General features: G+C 46.0%; 1 protein-coding gene and 1 non-coding gene across 2 annotated transcripts; one reads left to right on the top strand and one right to left on the bottom strand.

Moving 5' to 3' along the window:
* Window positions 1-2798: 2798 nt before the first annotated feature.
* Window positions 2799-2870, bottom strand: trnam-cau (transfer RNA methionine (anticodon CAU)). Its single transcript has one exon. It is a non-coding gene; the product is annotated as a tRNA-Met (tRNA).
* Window positions 2871-15886: 13016 nt separating this feature from the next.
* Window positions 15887-16461, top strand: LOC145335829 (histone H2A.J). Its single transcript, XM_080181554.1, has one exon. The coding sequence runs from the start codon at window positions 15989-15991 to the stop codon at window positions 16376-16378; it is 390 nt and encodes a 129-aa protein (XP_080037680.1). The 5' UTR covers window positions 15887-15988; the 3' UTR covers window positions 16379-16461.
* The last annotated feature ends 108 nt before the right edge of the window (window positions 16462-16569 follow it).

Genomic DNA, 16569 nt, shown 5'->3' on the forward strand with positions numbered 1-16569 from the left:
AAATCAAAATCAGTACCGCTGATTGGGGGATCCATCAATCCCAGTCCAAACTATTATCAGATCATCACTGTGTCAATCCCACAATAGAACAGTTTTAACTCCAAATTAAATATCTGATGATTAATTACACAATTAACCTTCATAAGGAACTTTGAGATTCGAGTTAAATCCCAGTCATATCACCCACATCAGCGGTTTGGAAGTGGCTGTACTAATCCCCATAGTGTATTCTCACAAATACATTAGATACAAATGTGAAATACAATCTCAGATTGAGATATTCTGACAGTGAGTCTAACCTGAGATACAAACTCAGATTCCAGTTGAAAACTCACTCTGATTATGAAACTAAAAGTTACAATTTCAATTTGATGACTATGAAATGACCCATAAATTATAAACTAATCCTAACCCCTCACTCACACTGAGCCTGATGGAAGACACTGTACCAATTCCAGACTGAGTTCCATTTTACATTCATGTCAAAATTCTTACTCAGAATCAGACTGAGTGTCACAGACCAAATCAATGTGAATAACCTGAGTGAAACTTGTATAACAATCCAGTATCAGATTGAAGGATGCATTATCTTTCACAATTGTGTTCAGATTTAATGCTGGGCTGAAACTCACTCACATTGTTTGCTGAAAACATACTGCATCAGTGGCCTGTTTCTGTGTTGGAAAATGATTTGGAATTAATCCAAATTGATAACTTGTCCCAGAGATTGAAGGTTATTTAATTAATCCCATACTCACACTAAATCCCAAAGACAGATAAATAAGAGAATAGTTCTGAATCACATATTCAGCATCAACAGCTGAAAAATCCAGGTTGCTTCCTGCTCTCACTCACAGGAGCTGAGTCTGAGTGATATGAAATAAATCACACACACCAAATGTATCACTGAGAGATTTGGAAACAACCAAAGACTGACACAGACTAATGGATACAAATGGAAGATTAGATAGAGAGAGACGTGGGTGAAAAATCCCAAATGAAACTCGCAGTTTTAGCAGCATCATAGACTTATACACAGAATTAATTCCACTGATAGCTACAGCATGAAGCTGATGTTCTACAAACAGGGAAATTAAAGCACATGTTCCACAAACAGCCCCAGGGGATTTAATGTTACGGATGGTTCCCACAGTTACATAAAATGCTCACAGACAAAGAAGCCATTGGCAGATCTAGACTCATCCAACCCACACACTTTATAAGAGTCTGACAGATACATATAACTGACCCCCTCAGAAACAACACCAGACAAATTCAAATACAGAATGGAACCAGATACTTAAACGTGTGAATTGATTGCAAAACCAATTGTGTGTCTTGGACAGCCCAAAGCTACGGGGATGTGGTGAAACATGAGGACAAATCCTATCATATCCACCACCAGGCAGGTCGCAACTGCACAAATAATAGCAAATTACTGCAGATGCTGGAATCTGAAACTAAAAGAGAAAATGCTGGAAAATCTCAGCAGGTCTGGCAGCATCTGTAAGATGTCAAAGGACTTTGACAAAGGGTCATCTGGACTCGAAATGTCAGCTCTTTTCTCTCCTTATAGATGCTGCCAAACCTACAGAGATTTTCTCATTTTGTCGTTACTGCACAATGTGATTCTGCAATGGGGCAACACTTACTAAATAATCCTGATTCTGCTCAGAATTACATTGACAATATGATCAGAAGAGCAGAGTTTTTTTTTAAAGTGACCTCCTCTTTAAGACAGAGGTGAGGAGGAACCTTTTTGATCAGTTGATTTTTTTTTACTTTCTGCATTCATGGGATTAGGGCATCACAGGCTCGGCCGGGATTTATTGCCCGTCCATAATTGCCCTGGGATAGGCAGCGCTGAACTGCAATCTTCAACTGCTGTCACCAATGTCATGTAGGTACACACACAGTGCGGTTTGGAGGTGGTTGGGGGAGAGGAGGGGGGTGGTGGGGGGCTGTTGGGGAGTGAGAAGACCTACTGGCACTGAAGGAATGGCAATATATTTCCAAGTCCTGATGGTGAGTGGTTTCGAGGGAGATTTCTAATTGGTGTTGTTCTGATGTGTCTGCTGCCCTTTTCCTCGAGGCCACAGTCATGGTGGGTTTGGAAGATGTTGTCAAATGAGCCTTTGTGAATTCAGGCAATGCATTTTGTGGAAGGTACACACTGCTGCCCCTGTCTGTCAGTGGTAATATAAGCAGACTTGTGACTAATAAATATTCTTTAATTTTAACTTTTGGTGGAGGCAGCGACTCTTTGTGGATGGGAAGCGAATGAAATCAGATACTTTGTACTGGATGGTGTCAAACTTCTAGTGTTGTTGGAGCTGCATTCACCCAGGCAATTTACATCTGGAAAACAGGTACTCCGGGTTCCTTCCACAGTCCAAAGACGTGCAGGCCGGGCGGATTGGCCATGCTAGATTACCCTTTGTGTGGTTAAAAAAAAGTGAAGGTTAGGTAGATTAGCGGGGTGGGTGTGTGGGACTCTCACTATAGGGCATGGATGGGATGCTCTGTCGGAGATTCGGTGCAATTTAAATGGGCCGAATGGCCTCCTTCAGAATTGTAGGGGTTATGTGATTTTGGTCTTTTGACTGTGTCAGAACTGCCCTGATAATAAAAGGGGGAAAGACGTGTTTGTAGCCTTTACATCAGTGAGCTTTTGGCAGATTAGATTGTGTATTGTCAGCGTGAGTTGATGAAGATAACTGTGTCCTGGAAAAAAAATAGCAGAGTTACTTTTGGGGAACAGAGAAATGATCTTTTTAAACTGATCCTGAAAATGTAAATAGCAGAGAATGGTTTCGATCCATCGACCTCTGGGTTATGGGCCCAGCACGCTTCCGCTGCGCCACTCTGCTACAAGCTAATAAGTTCCTCGTTATTATTGTTGTGCAGTATCAGGACAAAATCTCACTGTCGTATTGCAGTTTAATGACGGCAAATATGCTCCGCCTGGCGGCACAATTCCACTGTCTAACACACAAAGAATGGAACACACACAAAAGCAGCGCCAGATTGTCAGGAGACAGAAGATCAGACACAGGCAAAGCAGAATGGACCGATTGCTCATTTGTGTAAACTGTTCATGAAAAGTTCAGGCATGATTTTATTGAATGGAGGAACAGGCTCGAGAGGACAAATGGCCGACTCCTGCTCCAAGCTTTTATGTTCTTAGATTCTTCTCTGGATCCAATACTATTTAATTTATTTTGTTACCCATGATTGGGCCACTTTTCCAGTTATGTTTACGTGCCAGAAAGGAATGTATAACTCTTTAATTGCAGACACCTCTGCCTTAAATATTAGCCATTTCTTATCCACCGTCATGCCATTGAATGGATCTATTAATCCATAATCTATTTTAGCAAACACACCTCTCATACCTTCCTAGTTTACTTTATTAAGATTTAGGATGTTATTTCAGGATTGGACTTGTGTCACGTTTATGGACTGATGGTAGCTGTTCCACAAAGCAGTCAGTTAATCCGTCACATTGTTAGTAGTGAAATTTTGCAAAAAATATAATGTTGAAAAAGCTATTTCTGCTGCTTGTAGACACTGAACTGTAAGGAGAGATAATGCAATATTCCATTCAAAAACTTATGATATTTCTTCCCTTTCCTTAGCCAATCCTCTCACTGTTCTGTGGCCAGCAGGACTCTCAAGTGTGTCGCTCCCCTGTCCCACACTTGGAACATTTTCAATCACTCCACAAGGATGAGTAATTTCTGATAAGAGTTTCTAGTCAGCTGCCATTTTCATTCTGCACCTTACTTTCACACGGATCATTCTGTCCTCGGTCTTTCCTGGTATTCAGAGCTCCTCTCCTCCATTCAGGTTTTTCTACCTTTATACATCTGGTAATTGTCCCTTTCAACTGTGTGACTAAATCTTATTATTTAATGCATGTGTGGTCCAATTGGTCACAGACATTCTATTTCCTTTGTTTTTTTTCACATGAGTCCCTCTCCTCTCCATTTGCCTATAATGCATTACATTTATAACTTCCACCATTCTGATGAAAAGATGTTGATCTGAAATCTTTGCCATTAACTTTGTTCGTCTCAGCAGCAGCTCACTTGTTACATAATTGCAGAACTTTGAAATTAAATTCACACTTCCTGCATTCATACTGTCTGAACTCGGGGATCAGGTTGAGAGGAGTTTGGAGAGAATGGATTAAAATCATGATTGGTTTCAATAGAGTAAATGTAAATAAAATGTTTCTATGAAACAACGGCACAAATTTGTTGCGAATGGGATAAAATAAGAAATAAGAACATCAGGGAACACATTTGTGGTTGGGCAGCAAAGTTGCTGTGATCCTGAACATGATGCCTGTAATCGAAGCCAATTGGGACAAAAAGTAAAAGTTAAAATACCATTGGACAAATAAGGATAGAAATACATTTTGAGGCTGTAATTTAGATAAGAGGAAGTATTGCAGTGAACGGAGGGGAAATCTCGTTCAGAGTTTAAACATATTTTATGTTCTGTTTTATTCAACGTAATGGAGGCCTGGAGGACCCAGGATTCAGCGCGCGAGGGAATACGGTCTATCTCATTCAGATTGGTCCGCACGGCGCAGGCGCCATTAGGCCGCGTCCCCGAGTCCCGTCTGTCCGCGCGGAGCATGCGCGGTGCGGCTCCCCAAAGCTGAACGGGGCTGCGCGCAGCCGCAGTAACACCGAGTCAGAGGCGCCCGGGGCCCGGCGGAGGTGCGGGGAGGGAGCCGGGGGAGCGGCACCATGAAGCGGATGGTGCAGCGAGGCCATCCTCACCGCCCCATATGGAACAGTGTGAGTGAGAGGAAACAGAGAGGAGTGGGTAATGGGTGTGTTTCAGACTGGAGGAAGGTTTCCAGTGGAGTTCCCCAGGGCTCGGTGTTAGGAGCCCTGCTCTTCCTGATATATATTAATGACACACACCTTGGTGTACAGGACACAAGCTCAACATTTCCACACGCCCCCAAACCTGGAGGCATTGGCAACTGTGAGGAGGAAAGTGGGAAACTCCCAAAGGACACAGGCAGCTTGGTGGAATGGGAGACAAGTGGCAGTGGGGAAAGTTCCAGCACCGATTGCCCCGCGGCTGCCCCTGGGGATCATGCCCACTCTCAGTGCCCGGGCAAGGCAGTGTGTTGGATAGAGCGCTTTCTGGGGCGCGGAGAATTGTTTTCATTCATGTGATATGTGTGTCACTGGCTTGGCCAACATTTATTACACTAATTACCCTTGAACTGAGTGCTTGTTAGGCCGTTTCAGAGGGGATTTAAGAGTCAAAAACATACTGTGGGTCTCGAGTCACAGGTAACGACAGTTAATGTGGGTGTATTTCCTTCCCTAAAGGGGTATCAGTAAACCAAATGGGTTTTTTACAACATTGCCATCATTAGATCTTTAACTCGAAAGCGCTTGATAGAGCAGAAACAGCACGGTTTTGTTAAAGGGAAGTCGTGTCTGACAAATTTACTGGAGTTCTATGAGGATGTGTCTAGGGCGGTGGATAGAGGAGAACCGGTGAATGTGGTCTTTCTTGATTTTCAGAAGGCGTTTGACAAGGTACCTCACAAGAGGTTATTACAGAGGGTCAGGGGACATGGAGTTGGGGGTAGGGTGTTAGCGTGGATAGAGGATTGGTTGTCAAATAGGAGGCAGAGAGTGGGGGTCAATAGGTGCTATTCGGATTGGCGGATGGTTACTAGTGGAGTGCCCCAGGGGTCGGTGCTGGGGCCTCAGCTATTTACCATTTATATAGATGATCTGGAGAAGGGAACCAAGTGTAGGGTGTCGAAAGTTGCTGATGACACCAAGATTGGTGGAATGGCAAATTGTGCAGAGGGTGTGGAGAGTCTGCAGAAGGATCTAGATAGGCTGGGCGAAGGGGCCAGGAAATGGCAAATGGAATTTAATGTTGGCAAGTGCGAGGTGGTCCACTTTGGTAGGAATAATGGTAGGAAGGGTTATTACTTAAGTGGCGAAAAACTGCAGCAGGCGACAGTGCAGAGGGACCTCGGGGTCCTTGTGCATGAGTCGCAAAAACCCAGCTTGCAGGTGCAGCAGGTGGTCAGGAAGGCGAATGGGATGCTGGCCTTCATAGCGAGGGGGATTGAATATAAAAGTAGGGAGGTCTTGCTGTGGCTGTATAGGGCATTGGTGAGGCCGCAGCTGGAGCACTGTGTGCAGTTTTGGGCGCCGTACTTACGCAAGGATATTTTGGCCTTGGAGGGAGTGCAGAGGAGGTTTACTAGGCTGATGCTGGAGTTGAGGGGGTTGAGCTATGAGGAGAGGCTGAACAAATTAGGCTTGTACTCGTTAGAGTTTAGAAGAATGAGGGGAGATCTCATTGAGACGTATAAGATGATGAATGGGATGGATAGGATAGAGGTGGAGAGACTCTTTCCGCTCAGAAAGGACAGTAGGATTAGGGGGCACAGCCTCAAGATAAAAGGGGGGGGGGGGGGGGGTGGCGGTTTAGAACAGAGTTGAGGAGGAACTTCTTCACTCAAAGGGTGGTGAATCTCTGGAATTCTCTGCTCGTTGAAGTGGTGGAGGCTGCCTCGCTAAATATTTTTAAGAGGCGGGTTGATGGGTTTTTGATAAGAGAGGGGATTAAGGGTTATGGGGAGAGGGCGGGAATGTGGAACTGAGCCACAACAGATCAGCCATGATCTTATTGAATGGTGGGGCAGGCTCGAAGGGCTAGATGGCCTACTCCTGCTCCTATTTCCTATTTCTTATGTTCTTATTCCAGATTTTAATTGATCTCAAATTACACTATCTGCTGTGATGATATTCAGGTCCCATTGAATTGCCCCTGGATCTCTGGGTCATTAGACCAGTGCCAATATCACTAGGACATTACCTCCTCACATGGGAACTGCAGCCGCCATTGACAGATATCAGCAAGTAGTTTATTGTGGGTTGATTGTCAGTGAGCTGAAACATGAACTCTGTTTCTCTCTCCACAGATGCTGCCTGACCTGTTGTATATTCCAGAATGTTCTCCTTGTTTCAGATGTCCAGTGTCCACATGATTTCCCCTGTGAATTATTGCAGCTGTTGCTCAGAAAACTGAGGCCTGATATAGACAAATTAAGAGCCATTTTGAATCAGGCTGGATGTTGGTTTTGGAATTCAGTCCCTCAGTTTCTGTGAAGGTAAGTTTTTTGTTTGGGTGACTTTGGTTTGTAGAAGCAGGAGAAATGGATGGCTTTAATTCTGGGTACATTTGAGAGCATCAGGTCCAAACACTTCTGATCAAAGATCATTAACTGTGATCATTCTGTATAATTACAGAAACATTGCAAACTTGCACACAATAAGTGCTAGACAGAGAATCAATTCCACATTCATATCCAGTATCAGACTGAATTAATTCCACACTGAAAAAACTGTAACAGAGACTGACAGAAAAAGGGTTAGTTCCACACACAATACCAGAATATAAGGAGAAGGAGCAGGAGAAGGCCATTCAGCCCATCAGGCCTGTTCTGCCATTCAGTAAGATCATGGCTGGTCTGATTGTGGCCTCAAGTCCACTTCAGTGCCTGTCCCCAAAACCCTTGATTCTCTTGTGTCTCAAAAATCTATCGAACTCTAGACTGAATCTATTGAATGACAACAATTAAGGGTCCCTTAAAAGAAGTAATTCCTCCTAATCGCCATCTTAAATTGGAGATGCTTTATCTTTAACCTGTGCCTCCAGTTCTAGTTTCCCCCTATAAATGGCAACATCCCCCTCAGCATCTACACTGTCAAGCCCCTGAGAATCTTATATGTTTTAGTACAATCCTCTCTCATTCTTCTCCACTGAAAATTGGCCAGACTTGTTTAATTTTTCCTCATAAAATAACTCCTTCATCTCAGGAATCAGGCTCCACTCGCTACTGTTTGCTAAGCTGATCGTGACCCACTTCCATACACTAACAGACCCTGACACAGTCATTATTCTCGGATGATTGAGTCAATTCCACACCTACATACGGTAACAGAGATTGACAGAGTTAATGTCACACTGCAGTAAAGGATAGAGAACACTTAATTTCAGTGTCACATACAAATCAGAGATGAACAGAGAGTTAATGCCCCATTCACACACAGTAATAGAGAATTACAGATACAGAAGTAAGTCTATATGCACACATACTAACAGAGATGGACAGAAAGGTAAAGGCTAAATTCAGCCCAGTCCCAGATGGCCATAGGCTGTTCTCCCCTTTCATGAATAACCCCAGCTGGTACAGGAATTGAACCCACGCTGTTGGAGTTACTCTGCGTCACTGTCCAGCCAACTGAGCCAATCAACCCCCAGAATAGGACAGAGAGGTAATTGCACATTGAAACACAGGAACAGAGACTGGCTAATCGAGTTAACTCCACACTCACTTGCACTAATAGAGGCTGACACATCAGAGAATTAATTCCATCCTCAAATAAACTGACAGGAAGAAATTTACTGTAATTCCAATGAAACACAGTAACAGAGGCTGACAGAGAGTGAATGGTGCTCTCGTACAGATTGACAGCAGGAATGAGTTAACTCCACATACAGTAACAGAGATGGACAGATACAGAGTTAATTTCACACACTCACACTATAACTCACACACACACTTGAAGAATTCTTCTGACCTGAATCATACGGCCTCTTCATTGTTTCATTATATTTTCTATCATCCTCATCATCCAAGGAGCCCGGGCTTTGGTTCCCCTCCCTTTCACCCTGATCAGAATGTACTGAGTCTATACCTGAAATATCTCCTGAAAGATCACCCATCACTGTTGCAGTTTTTCCTGTCAGATTTTGGCTCCATTTGACTCTGACTCAATCCCAGCTCCTCCCATTGAAGTTAGGCCTCTTCCAATTCAAAAGTGTTACTTTAGATTGTTCCTTGCTAATATCAAGCTTGTGTTACAATGATCACTGTTACTCAAGTGACCACCCACTAATACGTGGATCATGTGGCAACATTCCTGTCAGTCTGTGTGAAAATGCAGTTAATTCTATATCTGCAATGCATGATCTGCCTGCAGATTTGCTGCTCTATTTCTTTCTCACCACACCTCCCTTTTTCCTATGTGGCTATTTGTGCTTCTAACTCATCAACCTTATTCACCACACTGTCCCATGTGCCACCAAGGTTGCTGGCATAGTGGACAGTAAAGAAGGTTATCTAGGATTGCAACGGGGCTGATGAATGACAGATAGAGTTTAATTTAGATAAATGCGAGGCGATGTATTTTGGTAGATCAAACCAAGGCAGGACTTGGTCAGTTAATGGTAGGTACTGGGGAGAGTTATAGAACAGAGATTAAAGGGTACAGGTTCATAGTTCCTTGAAAGTGGAGTCACAGGTGGACTGAATGATGAAGAAGGCATTCAGCATGCCTGGTTTCATTGGTCAGAACATTGAATACAGGATTTGGGACGTCTTGTTGAAGTTGTTACAAAACGTTGATCAGGCCACACTTGGAATACTGTGTACAGTTTTGGTCACCCAATTATAGAAAGGGTATTATTAAACAAGACAGAGTCTAGAAAAGATTTACTGGGATGCTACTGGGACTGGATGGTTTGAGTTATAAGGAGAGATATACGGGGATATTTTTCTCTGGAAGGCTTAGGGGTGATGTTATAGAGGTCTATAAAATAATGAGGGGCATAGAGCAGCTGGATAGTCAATATATTTTCCCAAAGGTCGGGGAGTCTAAAACGAGAGGGCATAGGTTTAGGATGAGAGGGGAGAGATCCAAAAGGGTCTGGAGGAGCAATTTTTAATACAGTGTGGTGAGTGTCTGGAACAAGCTGCCAGAGGTAGTAGCAGAGGAGGTTGCCCATCCAGGCAAGTCGCTCTCCTTGGGTTGGCCTTTGAGAACGCTGCTCTGACATCTGCAATGGTGACCTTAGATACAAGTTCATCCGAGGCTTCCAGAGCGGAGGGCGTACTCTCACTGAGCTCTTTCTCAAAACGGGCACAGAATGCATTCAACTCAATTGCAATGCATTGAGCATTGAGCCGGTGATTTTATTTCCTTCTCTAGATATTCCCATAAGAACATAAGAAATAGGAGCAGGAGTAGGCCATCTAGCCCCTCGACCTGCCCCGCCATTCAATAAGATCATGGCTGATCTGTCGTGGCTCAGTTCCACATTCCCGCCCTCTCCCCATAACCCTTAATCCCCTCTCTTATCAAAAACCCATCAACCCGCGTCTTAAATATATTTAGCGAGGCAGCCTCCACCACTTCAACGGGCAGAGAATTCCAGAGATTCACCACCCTTTGAGTGAAGAAGTTCCTCCTCAACTCCAATCTAAACCCTTTATCTTGAGGCTGTGCCCCCTCGTCCTACTGTCCTTTCTGAGCGGGAAGAGTCTCTCCACCTCTATCCTATCCATCCCATTCATCATCTTATCCGTCTCAATGAGATCTCCCCTCATTCTTCTAAACTCGAACGAGTACAAGCCTAGTTTATTCAGCCTCTCGTAGTTCAACCCCCTCAACTCCGGCATCAGCCTAGTAAACCTCCTCTGCACTCCCTCCAAGGCCAAAATATCCTTGGGTAAGTGCGGCGCCCAAAACTGCACACAGTACTCCAGCTGCGGCCTCACCAGTGCCCTATACAGCTGCAGCAAGACCTCCCTACTTTTATATTCAACCCCCCTCGCTATGAAGGCCAGCATCCCATTCGCCTTCCTGACCACCTGCTGCACCTGCAGGCTGGGTTTTTGCGACTCATGCACAAGGACCCCGAGGTCCCTCTGCACCGTCGCCTGCTGCAGTTTTTCGCCCCGTAAGTAATAGTCCTTCCTACCATTATTCCTACCAAAGTGCACAACTTCACATTTGCCAACATTAAATTCCATTTGCCAGTTCCTGGCCCATTTGCCCAGCCTATCTAGAACCTTCTGCAGACTCTCCACACCCTCCCCTTTTCTACTTCTATATAGTGGTGCCCATCCCCCTGCCAGGTTAGTGCAGACCCTCCCCATCCACACGAGTGACCCTCCCCATGAGGACACAGGGGCATTGAGAACAGAATCATACAAGTTACACTGAGCCTTTAGAAAGCTCTGATTGGATCACAGCTGGAGTATTGAGTCCAGTTCTGCTCAGCACACTTGAGGAAACGTGTGAGGATCATTCAGTGGGTGCAGAGGAGATTGACCAGAATGGTTTCAGCAATGAAGGGTTTTAGCCACAAAGTTGTGTTGGAGAAGCTGGGGTTGATCTTTTTGGAGTAAAGCAGATTGAGGGGGAGATCTGATCGAGGTGGACAGGATTATGGCAGGTGTGGATCAGGTAGACAAAGAAAACTGATGCCATTCACTGATAGTACACGGACTAGGGGACACAGGGTGAAGGTTTTGGGAAGAGACAGAGAGAGGATGTGTGGGAGAACTTTTCATGCAGCGAATAACAACCTGGAAGTTGCTGCCTCTGAGGGTGGAAGCAGAGACAATGAATCATTTCAAAGAGGTATTTGGATGGACATTTGAGGGAAATAAACTTGTAGGGCTATGGGGATAGAGCAGGGGAATGGGACTGACTGGATTGTTGTATGGAGAAGCCAGCATGGACTGGATGTGGTGAACTGTCTCCTTGTGCACTGTAATGATTCTAGTTCCAGTCTCCCCTGGTTTGTTGTAATTGGACAGTGAAGATTGGAAACAGAGGCAGACAGTCAGGATGTGGGGAGTTAGACAAAGAGCAGCTCTCGCAGGGACCGGGTGTGAACGAGGATGGACACGTTTTAAACAGAGACTGTTTGGTTTTGATTACTATCTGGTTAATCACACCGGAGCAATGAATGGAAATTCGAACGTTAACCCATTCATGGAGCAGTGCGGGGTTTCAGTTCTATCTGAATGTCATTGAATTGTCATAGCGCCTACCACCACTGATCATACTTCTCATACAGACACTGAGGACTGCAGTCACACATTGACAATGTTTGTATCACTGGGTTTCCTTTGTGACTGTTCATTATGATTATGTACTGAGATTTATAAATTACTGAAACTGCTCTTTTAAATTTATTTGCGAGATTAGAGATCCTCTGACCTCGGAAGGAAGACCCTGACCTGCAGTGACCCGGAGAACCCGAACACGTGGACCCAGCCGTGACCCCAGAGACCCCGTCCGCCAACCGGCCTTCAACCTGTCCACACCGGAGTGTGGTGTGAACACCCTCCGAACTGGAACCGCAGCCCGACAGTGACCCGGAACTCCCCCCCACTCAGACCCGACTGCCGAGGCAGGACCCGTGACCATGGCAACAAATCCTCCACCCACACACCAACCAAAGCGCAAACAGGACCCAGCTACACCCTCGATACCACAGACTAAACACCGTCTGGCAGGCAGGACAGGGAGCAGCCACCCCAGGAAGCGGGGGAAACGCGCAGGCCTGCAGGTGAGACTCAAACAATGTGGTTCCAAGACCCCCCTCCCCAGCTCACTCCTGGCAAATGTTCAATCTCTGCAAAACAATCTCGATGAACTGAAAACCAGACTCACTTTTCAAAGGGAACTGAGAGACTGCTGTGTGCTGTGTTTCACAGAGACACAGATCACACCTGCTTCACCGGGCAGTGTCGTACAACCACAGGGCTTCTCCGTCCACCGAATGGACCTTACAGCAGCCTCAGATCAGGCTCGCGCAGGTAGCGTCTGCCTTCTAATCAACACCTCTTGGTGCTCCGATGTCACAACACTGGCGAGTTTCTGCTCCCCGGACCTAGAATATCTGACGCTGAAATGCTGCCCCGATAACCTTCCACAGGAGTTCACCTCTGTTATCCTGACAGCAGTTTACATTCCACCCCAGGCAGATGTGAAGGTCGCGCTGGATGAAATATCTACCGCCACAAACGGCCTTGAGACAAAATATCCCGAGGCCTTGTTCATCCAGGCCGGGGACTTCAACCAGACCAATCTCAAGAGTGTCCTACCAAAGTACTACCAACATGTCACCTGTCCCACCAGAGGCACAAACATCCTCGAGCACTGCTACACAAAAATCAAACATGCCGACCGTTCTATCGCCCGCCCAAACTTTGGCGAATCAGATCACAAGGCCGTGCTCCTGCTCCCAGCTTCCAGGGAAAAAACTGAAGCAGGAGAATCCGATTAAAGAAAGTCCGGCATTGTTGGTCTACGGAATGGGATGATCTCCTACATGACTGCTTCGAGTCAATGGCTGGTCAATATTTAAAAACTCAGCAAGCACCCTGAATGTTTACTTCACCACAATAACTGACTTCATTAGTATTGCATAGAAGACTGAGCCAAAGGAGCAAATCCATGTGTTTCCCGACCGGAAAGTGTGGATGAACAGGGATATTCACTGCTTCCTGAAGTCCAGCTCCAAAGCATTTCCAGTCAGGGGACCCTGAACTGGAACAAATCCAGATGTGATCTACAGAGAACCATCACAGCTGCCAAGTGCCAGTACCGGACCAAGCTCGAGTCCCAGGCTCGCCACATGGACTCCCACCGTTTGTGGGAAGGTCGGAAAGACACAACAGGTTACCAGATGAAGGCGTGTAGAATTGCCAGTGACGATGCCCCCCTCCCTGATGAGCTCAATGCATTCTATGCCTGTTTTGAGGATGCCCTCCACTCTGAAAGCCTTGGCTGAACCTGTATCCGAGGTCACCATCACAGACTTCAGATCAGCCGCATTGAAAGTCATCCTGCGGAAAGCGACTGGCCCGGATGGGGTACAGGGACAGGCACTCAGATCCTGCGTGGAGCAGCTGGCGGGGGTATTCACAGACATCTTTAACCTCTCCTCACACCAATCTGAGGTCCCTACAGGCTTCAAGAAGATGACCATCATCCCTGTAGCAAAGATAAGCCAGGCAGCGAGCCTCCATGACTATTGCCTGGTAACTCTGACATCCATCATTATGAGGTGATTCGAAAGGTTAGTCATGGCACGGATCAACTCCAGCCTCCCAGATTGCCTGGATCCACTACAGTTCACCTACTGCCGCAACAGATCCACAGTAGGTGCCGTCTCCCTGACCATATACTCAACCCTGGAACACCTGGATAACAAAGACACATGTCAGATTCCCATTTATTGATTCCAGCTCAGCCTTCAACACCATTATTCCTACAAACCCCATCTTCAAACTCCATGGCCGAGGGCTTGGCTCCTCCCTCTGTGACGGCATCCTAGATTTCCTAACCCACAGACCACAATGAGTAAAGATTGGCAACGACACCGCCTCCACGATTATCCTCAACACCAGTGCCTCACAAGGCTGTGTCCTCAACCCCTTACGATGCTCCTTATACACTTCTGACTGTGTGGCCAAATTCTGCTTCAACTCTATTTTCAAGTTTGCTGATGATACCACCATCGTGGATTGGATCTCAAAAAATGATGAGACGGACTACAGGAATGAGATAGAGAATCGGGTAAATTAGTGTGATGACAATAATCTCTCTCTCAATGTCACCCAAACAAAGGGGATTGTCATTAACTTCAGGAAGTACAGTGGGGGACTTGCCCCTGTCTACATCAATGGGGATGAAATGGAAATTGTTGAGAGCTTCAGGTTTCTATGTGTCGAGATCATCAATGACATATCCTGGTCCTTCCACGCTGACTCTATAGTTAAGTAAGACCGCTAAGTTCACAGGAGGCTAAGGAAATTCAGCATTTCTGCTGTTACTCTCACCAAGTTTTACAGATGCACTGTAGATAATACCCTTTCCAGATATATCACAGCTCGGTCTGGCTTCTGCTCTTACCAAGACCACCTTAAACTACAAACAGTTCTTATAGTAGCCCAGTCCATCACAGAAAGCAGCCTCCCATCCATTGCCTCTATCTGCACTTCCCATCACATCAGAAAAGCAGCAGCAGAATCAAAGCCCCCACACACACCCCGGACATTCTCTCTTCCACCTTCTTCCAACAGGAATAAGATACAAAAGTCTGAGATCATGTACCAACCAACTCAATCTTCTCTGCCGCCATCAGACTTTTGAATGGACCTACTTTATATTGATCTTTCACTACAGATGAGTTATGAATGTAACACTACATTCTGCACTCTGTCATTCCTCTCTCCCCATGTACTCTCTGAATGGTATGCTTTGCTTGTATAAGGCACAAGAAACAATACTTTTCACTGTATACCAATACATGTGACAACAGTAAATCAAATTGAAAACGGGCCTGTGTATTATTCCCTCACCTGTAATTGGGTTACAATGAGTCAATTATTCCTGACAGGCAAATCATTGAATCAATCCAGGTTAGTTTGAAGTTTCCTCCCCGAGTTACAATGAACAGTGAGCTCCTCACACACAGTATGTATGTTCTCTATCAGAGTGCATCAGTTTCACAGTCTCAGGCAGCAGAACTGGTGCTGAAACATTTTCAATCCCACAATCAGAGCAGAACAGACAGACTTTGTTTCCTTGTCACCCCCAACTCAGTCCCACTGACAGGAAGATGCATAAATCCCAGTCCAATTTCCCAGCCCCTATCTGGGACACACACTGATTATTATAAGGATCTGTAGAAATTGGTACAAACTGAGTCTGAGGGACTGGATCGGGCTCCCTGTTTCCAGTGAAGGACACTGGGTTCTGATTGAAGACTAAACGGGGAGTGTTTTCCTTCTGGGAATGCTGTGAACAGGGATGGATTCCCGCCCGGGACAGTTAGAAAGCGCTAGGAGGATGTGTTCTTTTCCCCTTTGGGGACTTTTCCAATTTGAAATGAAATCGGTGGGAAGCTGAGAATTTGGGCTTTTCCGCCCTCACTCCGTGGAGGCTCCGGATTGGTCAGTTCAGCAGATTTCTGATTGATCATATGGACAAGATGCTGAGAGGTAGCAACAAAGTGACCAATCAGCAATGTGGGCCCTCCATTCCTCCCGGAGCTAGAAGAGAAGCGAAAGGGAGTGGATTTCAGCATTCTTTGTGAAAGGCTTTGGGAGATTGGGGAAATGTCTGGAAGAGGAAAGAGCAGCGGGAAAGTTCGGGCCAAGGCCAAGTCTCGCTCCTCCCGGGCTGGACTGCAGTTCCCGGTGGGCCGTGTTCACAGGCTCCTGAGAAAGGGCAACTATGCTGAGCGTGTGGGTGCCGGAGCCCCGGTCTATCTGGCTGCTGTGCTCGAGTATCTGACCGCTGAAATCCTGGAGCTGGCCGGGAACGCGGCCCGGGACAACAAGAAGACCCGCATCATCCCCAGACACCTGCAGCTGGCCGTCCGCAACGACGAGGAGCTCAACAAGCTGCTGGGAGGGGTGACCATCGCTCAGGGCGGGGTGCTGCCTAATATCCAGGCCGTGCTGCTGCCCAAGAAAACCTCCGCCGTCTCCAGCAAGAGCAAGTGAAGCGGCCATTCTTTCATCTGATAACCCAAAGGCTCTTTTCAGAGCCACTCACTTTATCTGGAAAAGGGCGGCCTGGTGTCTATCGGTCAGATTCTGCACTGCTATGCACAGTCCAGCTGTTTCCCGCTTTGTTCTATCAATCCCTCCTATTGACACATAGAATATTTTAATACAAGTTTCTGCTGTTTATT

This window comes from Carcharhinus amblyrhynchos, unplaced genomic scaffold (genome assembly GCF_965287045.1).
Source record: "Carcharhinus amblyrhynchos unplaced genomic scaffold, sCarAmb.v2.hapA scaffold_42, whole genome shotgun sequence".
Lineage (NCBI taxonomy): Eukaryota > Metazoa > Chordata > Chondrichthyes > Carcharhiniformes > Carcharhinidae > Carcharhinus > Carcharhinus amblyrhynchos.

Bases quoted from the DNA above. Each gene is read 5' to 3' on its own strand.
- LOC145335829 (XM_080181554.1), top strand. From the start codon at position 15,989: ATGTCTGGAAGAGGAAAGAGCAGCGGGAAAGTTCGGGCCAAGGCCAAG.